General features: G+C 42.2%; 1 protein-coding gene across 7 annotated transcripts in view; it reads right to left on the minus strand.

Annotated features, from left to right (window-relative positions):
- ASPH (aspartate beta-hydroxylase) overlaps nucleotides 1-26,021 on the minus strand; it is a 584,233-nt gene that overhangs the window by 500,721 nt on the left and 57,491 nt on the right. For 2 of the 7 annotated variants that reach the window (XM_086965794.1, XM_086965791.1), the window contains exon 1: nucleotides 457-615. The exons of the other annotated variants lie outside the window; for them this stretch is intronic. In XM_086965794.1, the coding sequence (XP_086821920.1) occupies nucleotides 457-472 (16 nt within the window). In that variant the 5' untranslated portion in view covers nucleotides 473-615. Of the gene's footprint in view, nucleotides 1-456; nucleotides 616-26,021 lie in introns of those variants that run through there. 7 annotated transcript variants of the gene reach the window in all.

Here is a 26,021-nt window from a genome sequence, read left to right on the forward strand (position 1 = left end):
GTAGGCCAGATTAAACGACTCGCCAGCATTTGCTGTATACCTCTTTCCTGCTCGCTCCCAAAACACAATATGGGTTTCACTCTCATGCATCAAAGCATAGCAGTGCATACGGGAGAATGCAGGTATCAGCGATTGACTGTGAAATTACAGAAAAGCAATTATTGTGAGTGTATTTTAAAAGCCAGCTAAACTTTCCATCAGGCACGCTGCTCAGAACAGAATGCTAGCAGTAAAGCGATCCGTTTGAAAGTGCAATCTGACAAGCTACCCAGAAGCCATGGTGTTTCTGTAACACATCCACAGGTTATAGCTCGTTTTAAACAGAGGGGGGGGGGGTTAGCTTCAACAATGCAGAACAATGAGAACCCTGACAGTTTTAATCCATTCAAATCTGGAGACCAGATTAAAAATCCTCGAAATGGCGTCGATATTAAGGGTTCAAAAATCAGATCTTACCTGAGTCTTCAGCCATGTCGATGCCCTGTATCCATGGATTTTAAAAAGGTGTACTGCCCAAACCACTGCCCGACGTGGGAATCGAACCCAATTCACTTCCAAACTGCGCTCTTGCTGCAGCGACAGTAAAGTTCAGTGCAGCCAACTCAGCTAGAACCAGAAACCGGACCTGCCCACACAGTCTGCTCGAGGTTATTTTTAGAACTCCCCTCCGCATGTGCCAAACTTCTCCAAGCACTCATATGGAATTGCAGCATGCGGCACAGCACTTGCTCGCAGGACATTCCGGCCCGGGTGCCATTTAGCCGAGACCCTTCACGCGAAATCAAACTCCGGTGCAGGGTAGAAACTGGGCGACAGTTCGACGTGGACCCCGATACACATCTGCTCCTGAGCTCGGGCAGTCGAGAGTAGTCTAGAATAAAACAAAACGGCTCCACGAAAAGCGGGTTTGCGTTAGTTCATTGGGGCCTGGCTTTCTACCAACACTGCCTTTTTAGACCCATTCCACATTCAATTGTAGGTTCCAACAACGGTGTCTATCTCTGCCTTATAAGTACAGAATAAAGAAAGAGCACTTATTACTTATTTTTGGACGAGAACGTCGTGTCGCCAGTGCCTTCATGTGGCGTCCTAATTATTCAGTTTACTTTCAATTATGTTGCGTGAATAAAGCCTCGAGGGGAATCTGAACTCCATGCACAGCTTTAGGAATGCAGCAATTAAGAGGACATGCAAGAAAAAAGTGTTAAGTGAAAGAATTCCTGCTAAACATAGAGAAGCCCTGGAGCGTTTTCCTACTCGGCCCATGAGATGCACTGCAACGCATGCAGGTTAAGCCGACACGTTTCCTTTGTTTACCAGGACACGAACTAGGTTTTATTGTATGCTTAAAATACAGGCAATGAAGTGTAGCAACTAAAGCACATACCTTGAAAAAAGACAAGTTTAGCAGACTACTCGGAACCACAACCTCTGCCTGATCCTGGGCAAGTTGAAAAGATAATAAATTGCGGATATCAGCGTAGGTCTGGTAGGCCTTTCTAACGAACACAATTGTGCTTTTGACACTACACAGACGGCGGCCTATAGCTTAGCCCTGGCCTGCACAGTATTACTCTCCCGCACAGCTTCCAGACCTTGTCCTCAACGGAGTGGCAGCTTCTATACACATTTATCACTCTTGCAATGAAAACTATGCTCCGGTGAAATTTAAATAATGCAAGGTTAGTCATGTAGTTTCAGGTTTTTCACATTATGCTTTGTGACAGGAGATTCCCAAAATTATATCATTATGTCATGCACTTCTATGTCGTTTGAGGCAAGCTTTGACACTGAGCTCCCTGTACCAATGTGAACGGTCAGAACGCAAGCAGCTGTTGATTGTGGCACTTGTGTTTTTGCGCTATTTTATTCAGTGGGAACGTGCCCTCGTGTCAAAAATTGCACTTTATGCTAAAATGGAGCGTTCAATGACGGAGTTAAGTTTCATGTAATTCGGTGTAACTTTCCCTATTGAACTTTTTATGTTCCAAGTGCTTTGGTTATGCTCTTTTGGGAGGCTTTAAAGGTCAGGAAACATCTGAAATGTAGGAGCCCCACAGACTAAGAATTCTGAAGCTGTGCAGTCTATGGCATAATTTAAGCAGCTGATGGATATTTAATTTTCCTCAATGGAAAGTATCGGTATTCTCTATTCACTCCGTGTGCAAGGGACGTGATTGTCCTGGGTCTGAAATCTTCAGAGTGAGATGAAATGGACAATCATAAGTATTCTTAATTAGCAGGGTGGCAATGGCTTGATGTTGAAAAGGGCTAAACCTCCGACACTGGATCTGAGGCTTCTGAAGGTAGGGAGGTAAAGTGTTATGTTAAGTTATGTTAGAACTGTATTTCTTGAGCGCACGGCTACCCAGAACGGGTGTCCCGGTGCTTTGGCAGAGAGTCCTGAACACAACCAAGAAAAAACCCAGCGGCAGAAACACTGTAGGCCCACTGGTTAGGTGGAGAATAGAAGCGTCTTGAGCTCCTTTCTAAAGGCCAGAAGATTAGCCTTGCGGAGTGATAGAGGGAGCTCATTCCACAACCTGGCCGCCATAAACTGGAAAGACCGGCCTCCCATCCGCACGCGTTTGATCACTGGTATCTCCACTTTAGCCAGGTCAGCAGATCTTAAACTCCTCCGGGGAACGTAGCGAACAATCCGCTTCCTGAGGTAAGTTAAACCAATGCAGTGGAGGGCTTTAAACGCCAACGTAAGGACTTTGAAACTAATTCTGCTGGGAATAGACAACCAATGCAGCTTTCCACGCAGTAGAGAGGCACTGGCTCTCCGTGGAAGGCCAAAGATGGCTCTGGCCGCCGAGTTTTGGACCACTTGCAATCTGGATACCAGATATTTAGGCAGACCAGCGAAGAGTGCGTTAGCGTAATCTAAACGCGAACCCACGAGTGCTTGCACAATGTTCTTGCGGTATTGAAGGGAAAGCAGTGGGAGAAATTTCCTCACCATCTTCAGGATACCAAAACATTTTCCCGCCAGGCCCGTGATGTGGGGACGAAAAGAAAGACTGTCGTCGAATACCACACCCAGATTTTTTACTTGGGCAACTGGTTTCTCAGGGGGGAACATGTCGGAAGGCCACCACGATTTCCAGCCAGGGTCTTCAGCACAACCGAAAAAGAGCAACTCGGACTTATCCGAGTTACATTTCAGGTTCTGGTGCTGAAACCAAGCAAAAACAGCACTCAGGCAGTCTCTGATTCTGTCGCCATTAAAAACCTCTCCCTTCCTGCAAGTGAACAGGAGCTGGGTGTCGTCAGCGTATGAAATGACCCGGGCTCCAAATGCCTCCGCGACCTTCGCCAAAGGGGCCACATAAATGTTAAAAATGGTGGGGCTCAGGATGGATCCTTGAGGCACCCCCACCTCTAGCGAAGGCATTTCCGCAGAGAACGGAGGAGCCCAGATCACCTGCCGATGGTCGGTTAAGAAGGATTGAAACCAGTCCAACACCGTCCCCCGCAGACCGACCTCCCGGAGTCTTCGGAGGAGGCCGGCGTGTGGGACGGTGTCGAATGCCGCCGACAGGTCCAGCAAGACCAACATGGCCTTTCCCCCAAGATCAAGCGTCTCCCTGATGGCGTCGGTCACCTCCACAAGAGCTGTCTCCGTACTATAATTAGCACGGAATCCAGATTGGGAGTCATGCAGCAGATTGTTATTCTCTATAAAGGTGGTAAGAGTGTGCTGAACATGTTTCTCCGCCACCTTCGCCAGAGCAGGGAGAAGGGAGATTGGTCTATAGTTGGCCCACTGTAAAGGGTCGAGCAGAGGCTTCTTAATGAGCGGGAGGATAAGAGCGTGCTTCCATTCTTTAGGGACCACTCCAGAACTCAGAGACATGTTGAGCAAGGGGTTCAGCAAGTTGTTAATAGCTGGTGCCACCGAGCTCAGGCATTTGGCCGGACACGCATCCAAGGGGGATCCAGATTTCAACCGGGAAAGCAGCTCCAGAGAGGACTCGCAGGATAGCGGGGGGAACGTCGAAAGAGTGGGCACCTGCTCGGCTGCAGCGGCTGGAAGGACCTTCAGATCACTTTCCACAGCTGCGTCCACTTCCAGGGACTCCACCCGATCGAAAGAGTCCTGAATCCTACGGATCTTGTCCACAAAGAAGTCAGCAAGCTGCTTGATCCACTCCTCAGTATGGGAGTGAACCCTAGCGGCCGCCACCGGTTCTGTGAATTCCTTCACAATTCGGAATAGTTCCCGGCTCATGTTATCAGCCTGGTCTATTCTATGCTCGAAGTAGATCTTTTTAGCTTCGGCAATCTGTCTGTGGTAAGATTTTATCGCACCCCTGTACTTCAGTTTCTCCTCCGGCGCGTAACTGCGCCGCCAGAGCCTTTCAGACCTTTTACAGTGATATCACCAGCTGCAGTGGATGAGAAGAAACAGTGGTTTGTGTGCAATCCAATAGACTTGTTAAAAAAATGGGCAATCATGATTTCGAATGTTAACACCTATTGGTGATCTGCTACTCACTGAAAAATAATGCTTTGACGCAGCAACAGGGGTAGTAAGCGCTATATAAATGCAATTACAATACAATATATTTAATACAAGTGAGGAACACCACCAATAAATGTGCTTCAAGACTAATTGAAACATTAAATATCTGAGTGATTGGATCTCAATTTTAAATATGTAAACAGGGAGACAAAGTAAACCTCTCCAAATGACCTTAAAGATGTTTAAGCATGGATGCCTTTAATATTCCAAAAGACAATTCATCATTTCCACATTTACAAGGATGACACTAAAGGAGATCAATTCCCAAAAGTTAACCTAAGTTCCTAAACCTTCCCCCACTCAGATTTGATCCCCGACCACTAATCCCAGCAATACTATTCCACTGACAATGCTAGCCACATACTTTGTGTAATCTCTTGAACATATGTTATGGACTTTCATCTCAACAGCACACTCATTCAGATTTTAAGGTGCTCCTGGCATACACCATGTATTAAAAAAGTATGTATTCTTGAATTGCTCCTCATTAGACCAATGATTTAGACCACACATCCAATATACAATCTAACGTTTATACCATGCACCTGAATAGCATGCAGTCCTAACTGCAATTCAAAGGGTGGGGGTGGGGCAGAGACCCCCCTGCAGGCAGGTACATTTAGTGAATGCACCCACCTACAGGAGAGAGTCTAGGGGGTCCCTAATGAGCCCTCTTTTGCCCATCCAGAGGTATGCCCTCAGGGGGCTTTACATCACCTTTGTGGTCCACAGGTAGTGCGCCTCCTGTCGGCGTTTTGCCTCTGCGAATGCTTCCATGACGCACAGGCAAAGTAGTAAAGTGTTTTACTCACAGGAGAACGCCCTCTTAAAATAGTGTCAGCACTATCAGTTTTAAAGAAGGTGCACACAAGTCTCCGAGAACCCTTCTGTAATAAAACAGTGCCCGGGGGTGCACAAAATGGCTGCCCAAGCCCATTGTGCCTCTTTTACAAAAGGGGGTTGTGATGGACGGAGCCATTGTGCCTCTGGGGCATAGTATGCAACACAGCCCTTAATGGTATCAAGTCTCTTGACTTTCTCGCCTTTCATTATCCTTCCAGAAACATATCCGTATGTCCTCTCCAATTGTACAAACAAACCAGTAGGCAACTACTTTTTTACTACGCATTATGTAGAATAATATAATATAAAATATGTGTAAACTCAATGATATACAGTGTCTGTACAGTTAGTTGCATGACATGTTAAAAACTAAATAATTCATGACAACTGTATTTTATTAGGATAAACATAGCATGGTCACGTGTGGTTAACCTAGATTCCAGATGCAACTTTAAACTGATACTATTTGATAGTTTAACTGCAACTTTTACAATCATAAAGACATTTTATTTGATGGATTGACAACTGATGGTGTCCAAGGGTAGTTTTTTCGTCCATTAATACAATGAATAGAATATCTCAAGGAGTATATCCGTTCTGCAAGACAACAGAGTGGCATTAATCATGGCTGAATCTTCGTACTGATGGAGCAAGGTTTCACTCGTAAGGACTCAACCCTCTCAAAATAAAACATAATGAACTAATAAACATGTTTAGTCTTACTAATGATGCACCACACAACATTGCTAGTATCTTGTGGAAGCTTTTCAATGTGCTTTCTACTAACCGTAACTCGAGTGTCTTAAAATAGCGGTCACAACGTGGGAACTTTTCTGCGTATATGTCTGTCACACTCACGTGACATGACGTATTCCTTGCTTGGTGGGAAAACTTTGCTTCTGCACACTAGAACTAAAGATGGCTGTTCTATGTTTTCACGTGCTAACGCTTGCATTGCTGCTTTTACTAAATTGTTCTTTCTGCTTAAATCCTAATGCTATAGTTAAAATAAGATAATGGGAATAGAGTAGACATAGGTGATATACAGTGCATTCATTTATTTTTTGTTCTAAAACTGTTTTTGATTTTGCTATTAGCTCGTGTTTGGACCACTCAAGTACAATGTTGCTCCATCTTGGATCCTGCAACTACGCAGGTGTAGAAATCTCAGAGACCACAAGCCATGGCATTGAAACCCTGCCAACGACTGTCTTGCCTGAAGATGCGCCTGGGAAAGTCACCCTTCGACCTCTCAAGAGAAAGCTAAATTGAACATTTTACATACAATGTATTTGTTATTGAAACATTCATTGTCGGGTTGAATAAAAGTGCATGGGAAAATAAAGTTATGGGCGGGGAAGATAATTTGCATTATTGAATCAAGTGACCTCATAACTGGTATGGTGTGATGACCTCTCCTCGTCTTTTGGCCAATCAAAATTGAGGGAATACACACATTTGCAAGATTGAGGGGTGGTACACTGCCCTGGAAAATGGTATAAATAAGGTAGGCTTAGCTAGTTAGATTTTCCGACTTGTCCGAATAGCTGACCTGTAACTGACGCAACGTACTCAATAGGCGATCAAGAGCAGAGGTGCTGTCGGAACACTGTCAGAAGATTCGATAACACAATCGGGGTTGTGGGAAGGAGTTTGATAACCCAACCGGGGTTCTCTGGGAGAAGGTTCGATAACCCAATCGGGGTTCTGGGAAGGAGTTTGATAACCCAACCGGGGTTCTCTGGGAGAAGGTTCGATAACCCAATCGGGGTTCTGGGAAAGAGTTTGATAACCCAACCGGGGTTCTCTGGGAGAAGGTTTGATAACCCAATCGGGGTCCATCTGTTAGCTGCAGAGAGCGTTGCGACGCTGGCGTTGCACTTCAGCTGTGGGTGCCGGTCCGGACCTGCCGGCGGTCCTGTCTTGATCCAATTTGGTCCGTACTTATACCGATTCTGGTCTGCACCTATCCAGTCCTGTTGGCACCTGAACTATCGGGAGTCATGTCCTTTATCCCAGCCCGTGGCCCGGGTTGGTCTTCACAACATTCTAGGTAAATATAAAGTTGTGTGAGTATGTTATTGTACTGTTTCCCTTTTCTTACCCTTCCTATGCTTCAATGCTTAAAAAGTCTCATAATATTTTCACATCATCTTGCCTTGATCATATACTTTCTAACTGAATGAGATTTAATCAAATTGGTATGGGCTCTGACATTTAAGTATTTACATAGATAAAGTGTTTACACCTTTCCAGAGTCTGTGGTTATTTTATAAGTGCAAAGGTTTATTTTACTGCCTATTATGCTAACACCCTTGATCCCTTAGGACTCTAGGTACCGGTGACTAGGATTGGTAAGTCAATTGGTATTAGGTCCAAATGGTTAATTAGAACATTGGAATGTAGGGAGCTCCATTGCAGACAATGGAGTGCTCCCTGCTTCAACTGGACAGTAAAGGCCCGCAGAGCAACATTCCAATATTCTACAAAGGCTTCCTTTGTTTAATTTGTTAGAACATTCTGCCCTCTAGTGGCAGAATGTTCTAATAGCCTTATAGCCCTTCGTAGCAGGACTATACCGGCTATTAAAGTCCAGCTGTCTCGTTAAAAGAGGTTCTTTAACGATTCAGCGGGCCTTTAATAGCCGGTGTAGCCCGCTACGGCGGGCTATAAGGCTATATTAAAATTCTAATTAAGCATAGGTTTACCTGTTCAAAGTGTGTATGTGTTTATGGGCCCAGGTGAGTATGGTAAAACAAGCAGGTGAACCCTCGCTCTCTTGGTACGATGTAAGTTTATCCTAATGAGAGACAGTGGTCATGAAGTATTTTGTTTTTAACCTATTATGCAACTGTACAGACGCTGTATATCATTGATTTTTTGATATTTTGACAGAATAAAACATTCTTATGTTTTGTTTCTATGCGAACACCTAGCCTTCTTTAGAGTGAATTAGCAATTATTCTGCATAATGCCAAGTAAAAAAGTGGCTGCCTAGGATTCGGTGGTACAATTGTATTTTCCCTGCCCTGTGAACTGATATCAGTAGCAGGGGCTCCTGATCTATATGTCCGCGCCATGCAGCTTCCTACTAACCAAGGTTCCACTACAGCCCAGAGACCGAAGGCTACTCGAATGATAGAATCAAAATCAAAACTTTCAACAACTAAATGTGGAATGTGTTGGGTGTGATGCAGAGAAAACTCAATTATGCAGTTATTTGTAAAAATTAGAACATCACCCAGTATTTCTATGAAGCTGCATAGTTAATGATGCAAACAATGTTTAATAATTAAGATGTGAGCAATGCAAAAGCTCATGTAAAAAAAAAAAATTACCACCTTTAGCTGACAATCAACCTTTACGACGAGTAAGAATGAAGACAATATATTTTACCGACCGTAAATGTTCCTGTTCTGTAAATGAAATGTAGATAGGGTAGCTGATAATATGCACATGTACAATGCATGCAAACAGGAATACGCACTTTAATAGTGCATACATTAGCCAATTTGCCTCCTTACTCTTTTACCGATATTCAATAAGTGATCGATAAAAGGTATTCTGGTTGCTTCCCGGAAGGATGAAATATTCAACAGAACCTCCAACATGTCCGAGAGCCCCGGTGTCCGGTAATGCTGCCTTCAAGTCTGAACATGTTACACTCATGGGAAGTTCTTAAGTCCTGCTCTACGAGTTTGCTTCAAGAGATTCTCAGGTGCTATTCAGCCAGGATTGTAAATCATGCAGCTATGCAAGGCATTTCAACAGAATGAGATAGCATCTGCAGAGGGATACATTTGGTAGCTTAGAGGCAAATTCTCTGTCCTCTGTAAATGCTCCTACTCTTTCTTGCTTTGTGGAAATGTAGAGTAGCGCGGCATTCTGAAATTGTGCATAGTAAAAATCCATACGCTAATAGAGATTAAGCAAGTCAGTCTCACGCGATGTTAACAGAAATGATGAAAACCCGCTTAGAAGGAGGATAGAAGAATATATGGCCAGATAATTAAGAGCACTCAAATCAAAAAAACAATGTAACTGGACTCCACAATTCTCTTTGCTTATTATGGTCTTGGTCTTATTTTGTAAACTTTGATCATATTCTTTCAATAAAAAATTTCTAAACTTAAAAAGAAGAATATAGTGCCATGAAGCACTACTTTTACATTCCTGAAACGATTTGGCATTAAGACGGATGACCTTGCAGTAAAACGTTAATTTTAACAGGAGGGGGAAAGAAAAAAATATAAACATTCTGCTAAATAATGACGGAAAAAGGAAAAATGGGACACGTAGTAGGAATTAAGCACTGGCTTCTGCATCATCCTGTGAATATTAGGGCAATGCACAACTAAGCAATAAAAACTCTCGAAAATAATTATGCAAGCAGTTGGTAAGGCCGGTCATTCTGCACAGAATTTTTGGATGGAAATTCACCATATTTACAAGCGTTGCTCTGAAGAATGCCTCCATCTGCTGTTCACGCAGACCTATATGAATAAGAATTCAAGAAACAGATCCATCACCAAGAGAGAACGTCAGCATCACAGATCACAGGCCTTTCATGCTTGTAAAAAAAAAATAACTTACTTTAAAACTAGAGTTTACTTATCAGGGCCTATACATTTATTTAAATTAAGTAAGTCCCATTAAGTCAGAATATTAGAACAAGCATTTGCAATGCAATAGGTTTCGCATTAGGAAAGTTTGAGCTATTGGTATTGTAAATGATAAATTATTTATATGTTGGTTTTGAAAATAGCTAAATTAATAGCTATGTTACTTATAATGCCAATAGTTTTAACTTTCGCAAATGTGACACCTATAGCATTTGTAATGCAATATGTGTTGTATTTACGTGACTTAGATGTATTGATATTACAAATAAAAATGGCTTTTATTTTTTCAATAATTAATACTTAAAAGTTATTGCAATTTATAATGGCAATAGCTTTTGTAAATAACTTTTGTGAAGATTAGGTTCATTGTATTTTATTGTGACGAAAATCCAAGAACAGAAGTGAAATATTAAAAAAATGTTGCGACATTTGTAATAAAGCTTGAAACATTGAGAGAACATATTTGAACCAGTTGTTTAATGGTTGCGCAGAGTGATGCTGTGGTGGCGCAGAGTGATGCTGTGGTGGCGCAGAGTGATGCTGTGGTGGCGCAGAGTGATGCTGTGGCGGCGCAGAGTGATGCTATTGTGATGCGATAGATCGAGTGAGGGCGATAGATAGACAGATAAAGTTTATTTATGATGTATTGAGTAGAGTGTAAATATGAGGTGTGTAATTATATGGCACTGAGTGGTATTATGTGGAGTGTATTTACGTTGCATTGAGAAGAGTAATTATGTGGCGTGTAATTATGTGGCACTGAGTGGTAATCTGGGGAGTGTATGTTGTATTCAGTAGAGTGTAATTTTGTGCAGTGTAATTATGTGGCACTGAGTGGTATTTGGAGTGTTTGTTGCATTGAGTGCAGTGTAATTATGTAGCATACAATTATGTGGGACTGTGTGGTTTCACATGGAGTGTATTTATGTTGCATTGAGAAGAGAGTAATTATGTAGCATATAATTATGAGGCACCGACTAGCATTGTGTGGAGTGTGTTGGATTCAGTAGAGTGTAATTATGTGGTGTGTAATTATGTGACACTAAGTGGTATTTGGAGTGTATGTTGTATTGAATGCAGTGTAATTATGTAACGTGTATTTATGTGACACTGAGTGGTATTTGGAATGTATGTTGCATTGATTGCAGTGTAATGATATGGCGTGTAATTATGAGGCACCGAGTGGTATTTGGAGTGTATGTGGCATGGAGTGCAGTGTAATTATGTGGCATACAATTATGTGGCACTGTGTGCTATTACATGGAGTGTATTTATGTTGCATTGAGTAGAGTGTAATTATGTGGCACTGACTGGTATTATGAGGAGTGGATGTTGCATTGAGTGCAGTGTAATTATGTAGCATATAATTATGAGGCACTGACTAGTATTTTGTGGAGTGTGTGTTCCATTCAGTAGAGTGTAATTATGTGGTGTAGAGTGTAATTATGTGGTGTGTAATTATGTGGCACTGAGTGGTATTTGGAGTGTATGGTGCATTGAATGCAGTGCAATTATGTGGCGTGTATTTATGTGACAGTGGTATTTGGAATGTATGTTGCATTGATTACAGTGTAATGATATGGCATGTAATTATGTGGCACCGAGTGGTATTTGGAGTGTATGTGGCATTGAGTGCAGTGTAATTATGTGGCATGTAATTATGTGGCACTGAGTGGTATTTGGAATGTATGTTGCATTGAGTGCTGTGTAAATATGTGGCGTGTAATTATGTGGCACTGAGTGGTATTGTGTGGAGTGTGTGTTGTATTCAGTAGAGTGAAATTGTGTGGCGTGGCTGGCTGGCTGGATGGATGATGGATGGATGGATGAATGGAAAGTGTAAGAGAGTGCATACAGTGACAGAGCTTGGGAAGGACAGAGGAAGAGAGAACGTGTAATAAAGAGGGAGGGAAAAACAGAAGATGAGATAGAAACAGAAGAAAGCGAGAGAGAACAGAGAGAGAGGGAGAGAAAGGGAATGCTGAAGAGGGACAGAGGGTGAACATGTAAGATTGATTGAGAGAGAATGAGGGGCAAAGAAAATGAGTGGAAAAGAAAGGATGAATGGAGAGAGGGGGAGATGGACAAAGGCAAAGAATGAGAGAGACTTAGAAGGAAAAGAGGAGGAGTGAGAGAAAGAAAAATACTAGAGAATGGGAGAAACACAAAAGAGTATAATAGATACAGCGAGAGGCAGAAAACATCTGGTTAGGTCATAAAAGCAAGATTGTATAAGACAACGAAAAAGAGTAAGGGAAAGAGATAGGGGCAGGGAGAGAAAGTAAATGACATAACTGAAGAGATTAACATCCAAGTATGGTGAAGTGATGACAGACTGATTGAAAGAGGACGGAGCAGACTGTCCTTGAAAGAGGAGATATGAAGGGCATCTGTCGGCCCGAGACCCTTGCTTTGAAGGAAACAAGTTACACGTCCTCACACCCCCTCCCCCCTAAACACGGGGAGGCAGAGGTTCCCTGTGGAGAAGCCTTAGTGAGGTACTCCCCGAGTTTACTGAGAGGGAAGTTAAGCACGAGATACACGAGGCTGGACATCAGCCCTGCCCTCACAAGTGCTTGTGTTTTCACTCCTCTGTTTCCTGTTGCCACTGCCCCATGTGCCCGATCTCAACCCCTGTCAAATTGCCTTCCCATTCGAACATAGGCCAACTCTTTATACAAGGTTCATGATTAAAAAACTATTAATGTTAGGGTGAGAAGTAAACAGTCGCAAATTGATCACTATGCATGGCTGACATTAGAGACACACAAACTTGAATATAAATTTATGTAGCCGCATATTTCAGATGCTCCGTCCATCACCACCCCCTTTTGTACCGCTTTTGGCCGCCATAAGTGTGGCTGGGTATGCTCAGCCGGGAGTCCCTTGCTCACTTTGCCACTGGATTCAAGCAAGCCAGGCTGTAGACTGCTGGAATGCCAGAAACCGGTCCTCGGAAGCTTGTTTCTGGGTCAGGGAAGACATGGCTTGGCAGTTCGGGCTGGACTGTTCCCATGAGGCACAGGGTCAGACTGATTTGCATATAGCCATGTCTGAACTGGGGTGGCAGAGTGGGCTAAAGAACGGTGATGGATTAAACCCAGATCTTTTGACTGGGTGTGAGTGTTTGATTGTTTCAGATGCTCCGTCCATCACCACCACCCCCTTTTGTACCGCATATGTGCTCTCAGCTTATTACTTTTTTATCTATTCCTACATTCAAACAATACTCCTTACCTATATGCAAAAGAGCTGTGGGCGCCCTCTTTGGAGGTTTCAGATACCCTCCTATCGCCTGCCCCTTTCATTTGTGCTCTTTCGAGGATTCGGAAACGCAGCTTAACCTGGGTTTATACACAGAAAAATCTATCATAAAGCAAAAAAAGAGGACTCTTGTTTTCTTTCCCTTGTAGGATCTTGTACAGCCGGATAGCTTCTCACTCAGGCAATCCATTTCGCTTTGTAATGAAATTGCAGCTAGTTTTTATTTTCCATTTAATTGCATGATTCTCTTTTTTAATCCGGTGTGGTGCAAGCTTCTGGCGCGCACACACACACACAGAAGATGGTACAGCACATGTATCCTTCCGTCAAATACTTTAACAGGTGATGTTCAGGGTAGAGGCAGGAATCAGAGATCTTAAGCCATCACAGGTATCTTCCAGATGTCTCTGTGTCAGCTATAACAAGCAGCCAGGCTCCGCTTCCTCCACACATTTTCTGTTGCTTTCTGATAAGGGCTAAGGGCACCACCATAGGCGAGCACTGGAAAGTTCTACACAATCTGTCTCCGGCTGCAACATGGGGTCTTCGCTCCCATCTGACATAAATCTTTCCAGGGGTTCTGAAGTGAGCTGAGACACGATGTTACCACTGAGTGATGCCCAAGAAAAAGAAGAGCCGTTTCATCTAGCAAATGTAAAAGAAATAAAGACACTGCGAAACCAACTGACTTCATTTCTGCTATAACTTTACACGTCTTTGTTGAATATCACAGTTTCTCGCACATATTAGTTTTGAAATACAAACAGAAAAACAAGCACTGGGCAGAGGCAGGCAGGCATGATAAACGAAACGGGCCGGCAATTAAACAAGCTCAGTATTCGGGCTGCAAGGAGACATGGGAGGGAGGGGGCTGCCCGCGCATGCGCGCCATTCATAACTTTCGTTATGAGGAGCGAGCCCGGAGCCAAAGCGAAGTGCGGGAGCCGAAGTCCCGGGTCCCAGGTGGGGGCCCGGGTGAAGACCAGCGGATAGCACGGCGGGCTCCCATGCCTAAGGTGAGAGCCCCGCGTCCTGCTGGCAGAGGAGCTGGAGTGCAGAGATGACACCAGCGCAGCGACAAGAGCCCGGTGAGGTAAGAGAAGGGGGGGGGGGGGGGAAGAGAAGAGATGTGCGCGTGTGTGTGCATGTGTGTGTGCGCGTGGCTGTGTGCGCGTGGCTGTGTGCGCGTGGCTGTGTGCGCGTGGCTGTGTGCGCGTGGCTGTGTGTGTGCGCGACAGAGAGGCATGGCTGACTTCCTGGCAATCTGAGACAGGAGATGTGCACGGCGCCGGGCTGGGTGTGCGCGCCCACAGACACCAAATCGCCGCACGTGCCCGACCCCCATCTCAGATTCCCAGGAGGCGGGCGACATTAGTTGTCGAGCTGGACGCAATGCTTCGCATTGCTTTATCCAACTTGACCTAAAAAGTGTATGCATTAAAAAGTGAAAGAGACTAGTATCTGCGTTCACCAGTCTAGTATACGGTCCTGGACTTGACCACAAAATTTAATAACAGGTGCATAGAGCAAGAACGGAGTACCATTCTAGATAAGATGAGGTTTCAATATATTTGCAGAGCTTCTGGTCACCCGTGAGAGTATCCAGGCACTGACAGGGTCCCGTTGATTAGCAGAATTGCCAGGTTTTCAGGGTCTTCAGAGAAGAAATGGGGGGGGGGGGGGGCTGCAGATGAAAAGGTAGCTCGTTCCAGGTTTTCGCTGCTAAGTAGGGAAAGGAGCGACCTCCCTATCTGCTACGTCAGATGCGGGAGTGAGGGTTAGCCAAAGGGATGCAGGGCAGAGATGTCTGGTGGGATGATGGAAGTTCAGGCGGTGGTTGAAAGTAGGCGGGTCTGCAGTTGTGTAGGACCATGTCTGCATGAGTCGGGAGCTTGAACTGGCATCCTTTCTGTACAGAGAGTCAGTGGAGTTCCCTGAGGTAGGGAGTAATGTTGTTTCGTCTTAGGGAACCAGGACGAGTCTGTCTGCGGCGTTCTGTATGGTCTGTAGTCGTCAGAGAAGGTGAGCTGTGATCCCTCCATAGAGAGCATTGCTGCAGTTCAGTAGGCTGGAGAGGAGTGCCTGGATCTTGAGCTTTGGGGCAGCCATTTGAATATCTTACGAGGCATGTGAAGCATCAAGGAGGAGGAGACTGAGTTGGCCCGAGTTGTCAGGGTGCTGGTTGTCCAGAATGAAGCCTAGGTTCCTAGCTTGGTCAGTGAGAGGAGAAGTAGGTCCGACTTTTAAGGGCCACCAAGAAGCGACCAATGGGGAGCTTTTGTTTCTGAAAATCACTACATCCCTCTTGTCCGTGTTGAGCTCCAGACAGCTGTGGTTCAGCCACTTGGAGACGTCTGTCATGTAGTTGTGTAATTTGGTCTTGGTGGGGTCTTCGGAGAGGGAGAAGATGATATGCCTGTCGTCTGCACAGGATATGATGTTGAGTGCGTGGGTTTTGGCGATGCTAGCTAGAGGGGTCATACAATTGTTGAAGAGGGTGGGGCAGAGCAGGAAGAAAGCCTGGCTACTCTATTTAATAAATAGCTCACTCTCTCATTGCCGAGTCTGACTTAAAACAACTATTAAATGATTTAGAGGAGTGTGACATCATGAAAGGCTTCAAACCAACAGACTACAACCTGAACACATTTTTTAGACAAGTAAACAGCAACAGACTTCTGCATGCAGGGATCTTCGAAAGAAACCTTCATGGCTGTTCAAGATCTTCAATACGCATATGTTCAGGGATTTCAAAGATGCTGCATTTATCTAGCATTAAAGTATTCACAAATGCAAGAAAAGCAAGTGTTTTTCTGGACGAGAAATCCTGGTTATATGAATGCCAAGCAAATTGGCCTACTCTGAAAGTGAATGTCGGAGTTACAAGCGTTTGTCCCCCAATGTATGTTGTGAAAGATTACTATACATATACAGAATAGAGGACAACCTTTTCTTCAATTACAAACTGTATTCACATATCGCCAACTATCCCTGATGAGGCGTTGAAGCGCTTTGCAGTGAGCATCATGGGTCTCCAAAATCCAAGATTTGAGGTTGATGGTAGATTATTTTTTGTCTGCATTTGTTGTGTTAGGTTTGTACTCTTGGTTAGTTATGTATTTAGTAGAGTTTGCAGTAGGGCTAGAGTGATGTAGATGGATTTGGAAGGGCAAGTACTACTTTTTTTGTTGTAAGTAGTGCTTGTGTGTGCCTGTTAGTTGGGCCACATGGCTTAAAAAGGAAAAGAATTTTTTAGATGGATGTTTGCGGGTTCATAGTAGTTAGAAAGGTGTGGGATGAGTCGGAGAGGGATGGGGCAAAGGTTGAAAGGAGGGTTATTTATAACAAAAAACTGAAATAAATGTATAAACACTAATATGCACAAGACATTTGGTAAAACTGTTTTGGCTGGAGAAAACATATATATATATATATTCACTGAAAAAACCATAGGTTTCACACCAGTTATAGTTAGGAATTAGCATTTAAAAAACCTATTAAATTCACTGAAAAAACCATAGGTTTCACACCAGTTATAGTTAGCTGGAAATTTTACTGATATAAAACCATTGAAATTCCCACGTTATAGTTAGTCGGACTCACTATAACTTGCGCGTGCAATGCACTGCTGATGACGTCACATATTACATCACTCATGACATGGTCAGTGACATCACTCATGACATCACTGATGACACCATCCAGTGAATATGTGTCTTTCTGAAAAATAAATATTAGTGAGTTATGTTTAAATATTTAAATACATATATTAGTGTTTCACTTTGTGTATAAGTGGCTACATGTGTTGATAAGTAGCTACATGCGTATGTATATGGGTTATTTGATATTTTTATTAGTATTAGTATGAGTGTCTATATGGTTTGGTGGAGGTATTACTTAGCACATAGATGCATGAGTGACTGACTCTTTGTTTGTATGTGTTTTGAAGACAGCATATGTACAGGACTGTATGGGTGGATGAGTGTCTATATGTGTTTGTTAGTGAGTGAATGACTGTCTCACTAGTGTCTTTATCAGTAACTACATATGTTTTAATCTAGTATATATGAATATTGATGTATATAAGTGAGTATATGTGAGAGTAAGAGATTGTAAGATTTCCTGTTTAAATAAGTATGTGTTTCTATAAGTGATTGTTTAAGAGAATAAATATGTGTAATTTTCAATAGAAGTAAGGTGGAAGTGTGTGTATAACTCTATTTTCAAATAAATGGTTGTTCAATAGTTTATTTGCACGTGTGAATATGTGTGTGAGTAACTTTTGGATGAATGTCGGTGTGTAACAGAATGTATAGGTGTATCTCTTCATATGATGAGTGAGTATATGTATGAGTGACTATATAGAACTGTTGGTGAATGAGTGGATGAGTATATAGATAGTGGAAGTACAGAATTGCTTGTTGTAACTGATATAGGTATGTCCATTTTTTAAAAATTTCAGTTTCTATTTTTGAATATGTGTCTCAAGGGTTACTTTACACTAAGAGGAGGTCTGTCACTGTGTCACAAGGATGGTGTCATCAGTGATGTCATGAGTGATGTCACTGACCATGTCATGAGTGATGTAATATGTGACGTCATCAGCAGTGCATTGCACGCGCAAGTTATAGTGAGTCCGACTAACTATAACGTGGGAATTTCAATGGTTTTATATCAGTAAAATTTCCAGCTAACTATAACTGGTGTGAAACCTATGGTTTTTTCAGTGAATTTAATAGGTTTTTTAAATGCTAATTCCTAACTATAACTGGTGTGAAACCTATGGTTTTTTCAGTGAATTTCAAAGGTTTTTTAAATGCTAATTCCTAACTATAACTGGTGTGAAACCTATGGTTTTTTCAGTGTATTTCATAGGTTTTTTAAATGCTAATTCCTTTGTATATCGAGTTTCTAACCTTTTTTTTTTTTACAATTTGCTGTTTTTTTTAAGTATTCATTTTTTTTATAATTTTTTTTTTTGCGCTCTGGGTGCGCGCTCGGGGAAGCTTTCAGCTAAGCTCTCCTGTAAGCTTCTCCGTGCGCTCATCTGAAAGCGCACCCAGAGCGCAACTGTCGTTCGTGAAAAAAAAATATGAATGAAAAGTTAATAATAATGCAAAACATTTCGTACCATACAAATAAAATTTGTTTTTTTTAATATGGAAAATGATTATGCATTTCTATTAAAGATTGATGACGTCACTTCGGCGCGCAACGTACGTGCCCTCGGAAGCGCATACGTGCGCGGCGCCTAAACGCACGCAAAAGCGCCTACGATCGCGCCACGTGTGCGCCCCGGAAGCGCCTACGATCGCGCTGCGTAAACGCACCCGGAAGTGCACCCGAGCGCGCATCGTAAGCGCGTCAGGTCATGTGACCCTAAAATAACACTTTTCATTGGTTGCTAACAGTTTTTTTTTACAATGAATGAAATCCCCACCCATTTCCTTCACTTCTTCTTTCACTTTTGTGACTGAAAGACCTGCCTTTTTTGCTGCTCCATATTCCTGGATTCATCATGGCTGCCAGATCATCCAGCAGTGAAGATGACTTCATTGATGAAGAGCCACCTACCCCAAAGGTGAAGGGACATTTCATCTGGAAATTCTTTAAATTCCCAGCAGACCAGAAGAAGGTGAATGCACCAAAAGTAGAGTGCAGGATCTGCAAAAAGGTCCTGTCACGGGGTAACCCCCAAAAAAAATACTCTTTTGGCAACTTCACCATGATTCGCCATGTGGAGACCAGGCACCCCCAGAATTTTGCCCGAGAAAGTGTCAGGGCTCTGGCACAGGAGGTTCCCAGAGGTGGGGCCTCTACATCAACAGGAGGAGCAACTTCTTCTGGAAGAGAACAATCTCAGGGGCAGGTAGCAAACATCCAACCTGCATTCAACCATGGGGTCGTCAGATGCAGATACTGCAATCAACTCCTCACCTATGGGGAGCAAAGTGTCCTGCTCATGGTTCGGGCATTAGAGAACCATCACTGCCCTTCCCACCCCTAATTTTTTTCTTTTCTTTTTGCTCCTGTTGAGCAGTTTCTATTCCCTGTTTTTGTTCCTCTTCAGTTAAAAGAAGAAAACCAAAAGTTCTTTTCAGAACTACCTCCAATTCTCATCAAAGAGCTATAATCTTAAAAAATGAAGAGTAAGTGAAATATAGTGCATTGATAATTGAAAGGAGAATGAGTAAGAAAGAACAGAAAGGTATGAGAGGTGAAAGGAAGTGAAGTAGGAGGACTGAAAGAAGGTGAGTGTTAGAAAAGAAATTTATGACACAGTGAATAAACTGGAGGCCTCATTTCTGAAAAGTGACGCATCGCTACGTGAAAATAGCGATGCGTCACTTATCTGGACGCACTCCTTATGACATTCCACATATGTCATATTTAATATATGACTAATCAATTCGCAAGGAGTTACAGATATGTCAGTATTTCTGACATATCTCTAAACACAAAAGTAACGCATTGCAGGAGTGCGTCACAAAAGTGACGCAACTCCAGTAATGTGTCCTTTCACATGGAAAAAGCACCATGTGAAAGTTTTGCTGTGAAGCAGGCGCAAGATTTTGGCGCAACTGCATCCTAAAAGTGACGCACTGCGTCATTATTACCAAGCTTTTTGCAAGGAACACCCCCTCTGCATGCATTATACCTGACACTATTTTTTAAAAAGTGACGCATCTAGGTACATGGGTCACTTTTTAAAACTCTGCGCCATATTGTATCTGCATCAGGTATAATGTATGCAGAGGGGGCAATCCGTCGCAAAAAGCTTGGTAATAACAACGTACTGAAATCTATGAGATTTCCCTGCGTCACTTTTAGGATGCTATTGCGTCAAAATTTTGCGCCGGCCTCGCATCACTTTTATGTTTACACATATGTCAGAAATACTGACGTATCTGTAACTCCTTGCAACATGATTCGTCATACATTAAATATGACACATCTGGAATGTCATAAGGACTGTGTACAGAAAAGTGACGCATCACACCAGCAGTGTAATAAAATGTGCCTCGTTGCACTATATTTAAAGGATGCAACAGCATCCTAAAAGTGACGCAGTGAAATCTCAAACATTTCACTGCGTCGCTATTACAAAGCTTTTTGTGGGGGAACACCCCCTCTGCATGCATTATACCTCACGCAGATATAATGTGGCGCTTGATTTTAAAAAGTGACCCATCTACCTAGATACCTCACTTTTTAAATATAACGCAACGCAACACATTTTTTTACACTACTGGTGCAATGCGTCACTTTTCTGTGCGCACTCCTTATGACATTCCAAGTAACGCATTGCTGGAGTGCGTCACAAAAGTGACGCAACTCCAGTAATGTGTCCTTTCAAATGGGGAAAGCAGCATATGAAAGGTCTTGCCTCAGTCTAACACCTGCTGTAAAGCAGGCACAAGATTTTGACGCAACAGCATCCTAAAACTGACGCAGTGAAATCTCAAAGATTTCACTGCGTCGCTATTACAAAGCTTTTTGCGGGAGAACACCCCCTCTGCATACATTATACCTGACGCTATTTTTAAAAAGTGACGCATCTAGATACATGGGTCACTTTTTAAAACTCTGCGCCATATTGTATCTGCAACATGATTCGTCATACATTAAATATGACACATCTGGAACGTCATAAGGAGTGCGCACAGAAAAGTGACGCATAACACCAGCAGTGTAATAAAATGTACCTCGTTGCACTATATTTAAAAAGTGACGCATCTAGATAGATGCGTCACTTTTTAAATATTGCATAACAATGCGCATTTTTTTACACCGCTGGTGCGTCACAAAAATTGACGCACAGGAAGCGCAAAACTAACAGCGCAAGGCCTTCATAAATATAGTCCTGGATTTAGGGGGTCACAGGGGGTCTACTCTTCCCCCTTATGATCCAATCAGCTTCCTGCGCGCAAGTCGCGTGTCGCGCCTGGAGCGCACTCCCGTGCGCGCACGGGAGAGCGCATATCCCCGCGCAAAACAAAAAAATTTTTTAATGCCCTGCAGGACCCTATTTTAGTCCCTACATCAAACCTAGGGGGTCAGAGGGGGTCTACTCTTCCCCCTTATGGTCATTTGCCCCTTTTTTTTTCAAACCCCTTGTGTCTCGATTTTACCGAGACACAAGATGGCGGCCGCTCCGCACTGTTTAGAATGTTTACAGACAACTGAGATCCAATCAGCTTCCTGCGCGCAAGTCGCGTGTCGCGCCTGGAGCGCACTCCCGTGCGCGCACGGGAGCGCGGCTATAGATATATATATTTTTTTGAACCTAAATTACTCAAAATCCACTGGAGCACATATCTTGAGACATAGCAAAGGCACATCGGGCTACCAGTCCCTACAATTTTGCCAAGTTTGGTGGAAATCCATTCAGCCGTTCGGGCTAAAAGTGAAATCGACCGCCCTATGGAAATTAACATGGGGAAAACGCGTTTTGGGACCCCCCTTTTATCTCGGCCCCCGCTTGACGAATCCCCCCCAAACTTTCAGGGAAGGACCGGACCGCCATGAGACCATTTTCCTGAAAATTTCAGGCAGATTCGTCAACCGGCGCCAAAGTTATTCAAAATAGAATGTTGAGATTTAACATTGAAAATTATCCTAACTATAACTACCTACTGGCGACCGCCAGTAGGTAATATATATATATATATATATATATATATATATATATATATATATATATATATATATATATATATAAATACCCAACTGTGCATAGATGCAGCAATATTTACAGTTCATGTCAAATAGACATTGTAATAATTGCATATGGGCCTTCTAGAGAGTATTGTCTATACTATGTGTCACATCATGTCCATAGGGTGTGCCCCAAAAAGTGGCAGAATTCTGGAAACACAGCCGTGACCATGCTCAGTAACCCACAAAAACTACGAAAAGAAAACTATGACTTTGTAGCAAACAAAATAACATACGATTTTAAGATGTGGACATTTAAAATTTAGTGTTTAAAAAATGGTAAGCGACAAAATAGACATGCTTCTGGACATGAGAATGCAGGTCTGTCAAAATGTCCTTTACTGTTCAGTTAGGAAAATGAAAAGTTCACAAGTAGTAGGTTTTATCTCCCCGAGATTCTGAAAACTAACTACCAATGTCACACAAGATCACAATAACAAGCTTACTACTAGGACATTTCAATATAAAGACTGCCTGGTGATTTAAGAATCTCATCCAGGTCAACAACTTAAGGACACTAGCCACTTCTTTTTCCACACCACACTTCTCTCCTATCTAGAATACTGGCAATATATTTTAAAAAATTAAAAAAACTCTTGCAGAGACATTTAAAAAGTGACATCAAAGTCAATATACATCTTCTGACCTCTAAAATACACCAACAGTTCGATAAAGCAATCTTGATCATCAGCCTCATAGATCTAACTCTCTATTCACTCAGGAGAACAGTATTGTTGGGGGATTAGGACTCCTAACTGATTTGCCCAAAAGGGATTGGTCTATCAACCGAACATACACATTTCAACTTGATCAGGACACAGGACTATTAAAAATCGATGTACCTCATAGAAGGTAACTCAAAAATCCTATCCAAATCCCTAATGAATTCAGTTTCTAAAACAGTAAATGCTTCACCTCCCTGCATTCTTAATTAGACCATCTGTCAAACTCGGTATTGAAATCACTGATGCGATAATAGCCTGACCTTGAACTCATGATACCACAATTCACCTAAATTTACACCAGATGTTCTATTCCCAGCTGAAAACCAACATTAAAAATGGTGGTGTCAAAATTAGTGCCGAGGTAACAGAAATCCATGGGGTCCCTACCTTTTATAAATAACCACTTTTCAAAACGCAGTCCTCTTCGGAGTTCCAAGTTCTTGAAAGGAAATATATTTCATGATCTTCTACAATCCTTAACATTACAATCAACTCCAGTAAAATGTAATTTTCCTTGCAAGAGCTTTTTAACATTTCAGAAAGACCAACCAACTGAATTTATCTGGCAACAATATTTGAAGGGGATTTCAACTTACACTGCAGTAAAGCTAACAATACTGAACACAATATATTGTTTCCTTCCTCACTAGTAAACTTACTCAACACTTTAGCAAAGCAACTCACTGTAAAGGATTAACCAAAGATCTCTGAAAATAACCTATTGAAGACTGCATTCCTTTTGACTAGTGTGACTACTGTCTAATGTGCATTGACATTTCTTACAAGCTCATCAGGTTATTTAATCAAGCGAAAAGACGTAAAAAAAAAAAAGATCACAAAAAAATAACATGAGTTGGAGAAAATAAATGCCCTGACCACAAAGTTATTGGGGAAAATGAACGGAATTGTAATTTAGATCTATTAAATCAAAGATGTTAACTTGGCAACTAAAAAAAAAAAGTAACTGGGTTACAGCGAAACCACTCAATGACTTGGTACATCACAAAAAAAAGATTGTAAACTGTCTTTATAACAGTTTGCCGAAGAACTGAACACAGAAAGAAAATCTTAGAGCATTGAAAAGAAAATGAAGACATTCTTTTTAAAAATCCAATTCGGAACACTTAAAATCTGGGAGGAATTCAGATTTGTTTTTTAAAGAAATTAACTGCACTTTCATTATAGCTCCTACTTAATTCTATATCTTGACTTTAAAGAAAGAGGAAAACTAAAAGCACACACAAAAATTTCCTATAATCATGTAAAAATGTAAGACTATCAATTACACATATCCAACCTAGCCTCTCTCGTCAAGCCCATGAGACACCACTTTCCACTTTTTTGCACAAGCATAGTGAATTGTTTCCTCACCCAAGGGGTTTCTCTTGACAGTTTGAAAATGGGCCATGTGTCAACTTCAGCAAAACATCTATCTATACCTTACACGGACATCAGTAATTTCAGATTTGCTTCATATCTCCTCCTAGTAGCAAAAGTAATCACAAGTTTTATTGCTATATAACTTTTAATACATTCATGATAACCTTCTGAATGAATATAAATCAGATTTCAGATCTGAATGTAGCACAAAGATAGGCATGCAACTTGTGATAGATGAATCTTTACAAATTCTAGATAAAAGCAACTCCAATTCGCTTACATTTGCTGGCTGCCTTCAACTCTGTTGGCTAAAATATACTAATTAAAACTCAAAAGGAACGCAAGCCCTTTGGGGTCAAATACTGCGGTGCATTACCTCGTAGCTTACAGATAGTTCAAAAAATAAAAATAGTAATCTCCACAGAGTCCTACAAGGTCGATCAATCAGGATTTATAAATCGCGGCTAATCAAACAATAGGGTATCCAGGCACATGCAGGTCCTGGAGGTTTATTTGAACAGCCAGGACTTGAAGGCCATTTGGATTTCTGGATGTGAGGTGATGGTACAGAGGTGCGTGGGGAGGCTGTTCCAGGAACACTCTCCACTTGTGCTTTGGTAGATGCAGGGAGTATGGGCAAGTGAATGGGAGACAGAGCAAAGAGTTTGCGAAGATGGTGGACGTTCAGGCAGTAGTTAATGTATGCAGGTCCTTGGTTGTGTAGAGCCTTCTGTGCGTTTGTCAGCATCTCTTCTGTACAGGGAGCCTGTATAAGTTGCCTGAGGTGGGATGTAATGCGAGTTCGTCAGACAAGGCCAAGGATGAGTCTGGCTGCGGCCTTCTGTATGGTCTTAAGTCTCTGTAGGTTTGGGGCGATTCCTACCTTGAGGCTGTTGCCACAGTTCAGTCAGCAGGTGATGAGGGCCTGTGTCACAGTGCATCTTGTGTGTAAGGGGTCGCCACTTGAGGATCTTACGTAGCATGTGCAGAGTGGAAAGCAGGTGGAGGAGACAGCGTTTATCAGTGATTTCATGGTGAGCTTATTGTCAATAATGATGCTGAGGTTTCTGGAGTGGTCGCAGGGAGTGGGTGCAGGTCCTAGGTCTGATGGCCACAAGGAGTCGTTTGATGTGGTGTAGTCAAAAATCAGTCCTTCAGTTTTTCTGTGTTCAGCTGCAGGTAGTTCATCTCTTTTTTTTTTTTTTTTTTTTTTTTTTTTTTGATCTTTATTCGGATTTAATACATCCATAAAAGTACATACAGAAAGTTTTTAAAAACATTTTTTAAAAAGCTAGTTTAAAAAATAAAAACAAATTATCCAATTAGGATAAGCAGCATACATGGCATAAAGTGCATAAAGTATATAGTGCAAAAAAGCATACCACATAATACAAGAGGAACATTAATCCTTTGATGTCCTTAAATTTCAGAAATACTTGTGTTCCCCCACGAGAATTGGTTCAAAACAAACACATATACAGTGTAGTCACTATTCAGTAGCTAGCATGATAATAAAGTGCCCAGATACATAGGATGGCATAATACTATAGTCCATTAGCCATGTTCCATACTAGCCCTTGATTTTACACAGGCTTTTATGAAACAACTGACAGAGTAAATGACATCATCTTTGTCCAACATTTGTAAAAATTGCAGAGCAGGAATAGAGTCTCGTAAATTATACTTGCGGAGGATCGGTTTTAAATATTGGCAAGTGTACAATTTATAATGGCCACAAAAAAAGAAATAATGTAATAAATTTTGTTTTCCACCGTGTAAACAGGGACAATCCAACTCTTCAAGTTTTTTATTGTAGCCAATAGGGAAGCTAAGCAAATAGACTATGCTTCCCTCCCGAAACCTAAATAAGAGACTCCGATTCCATCTTCCTATAGGCATTGACAGATATCTTATAGGATTATGTGATTTATCAACACC

Source organism: Lissotriton vulgaris, chromosome 4_1 (assembly GCF_964263255.1).
Source record: "Lissotriton vulgaris chromosome 4_1, aLisVul1.2, whole genome shotgun sequence".
NCBI classification, from domain to species: Eukaryota; Metazoa; Chordata; class Amphibia; order Caudata; family Salamandridae; genus Lissotriton; species Lissotriton vulgaris.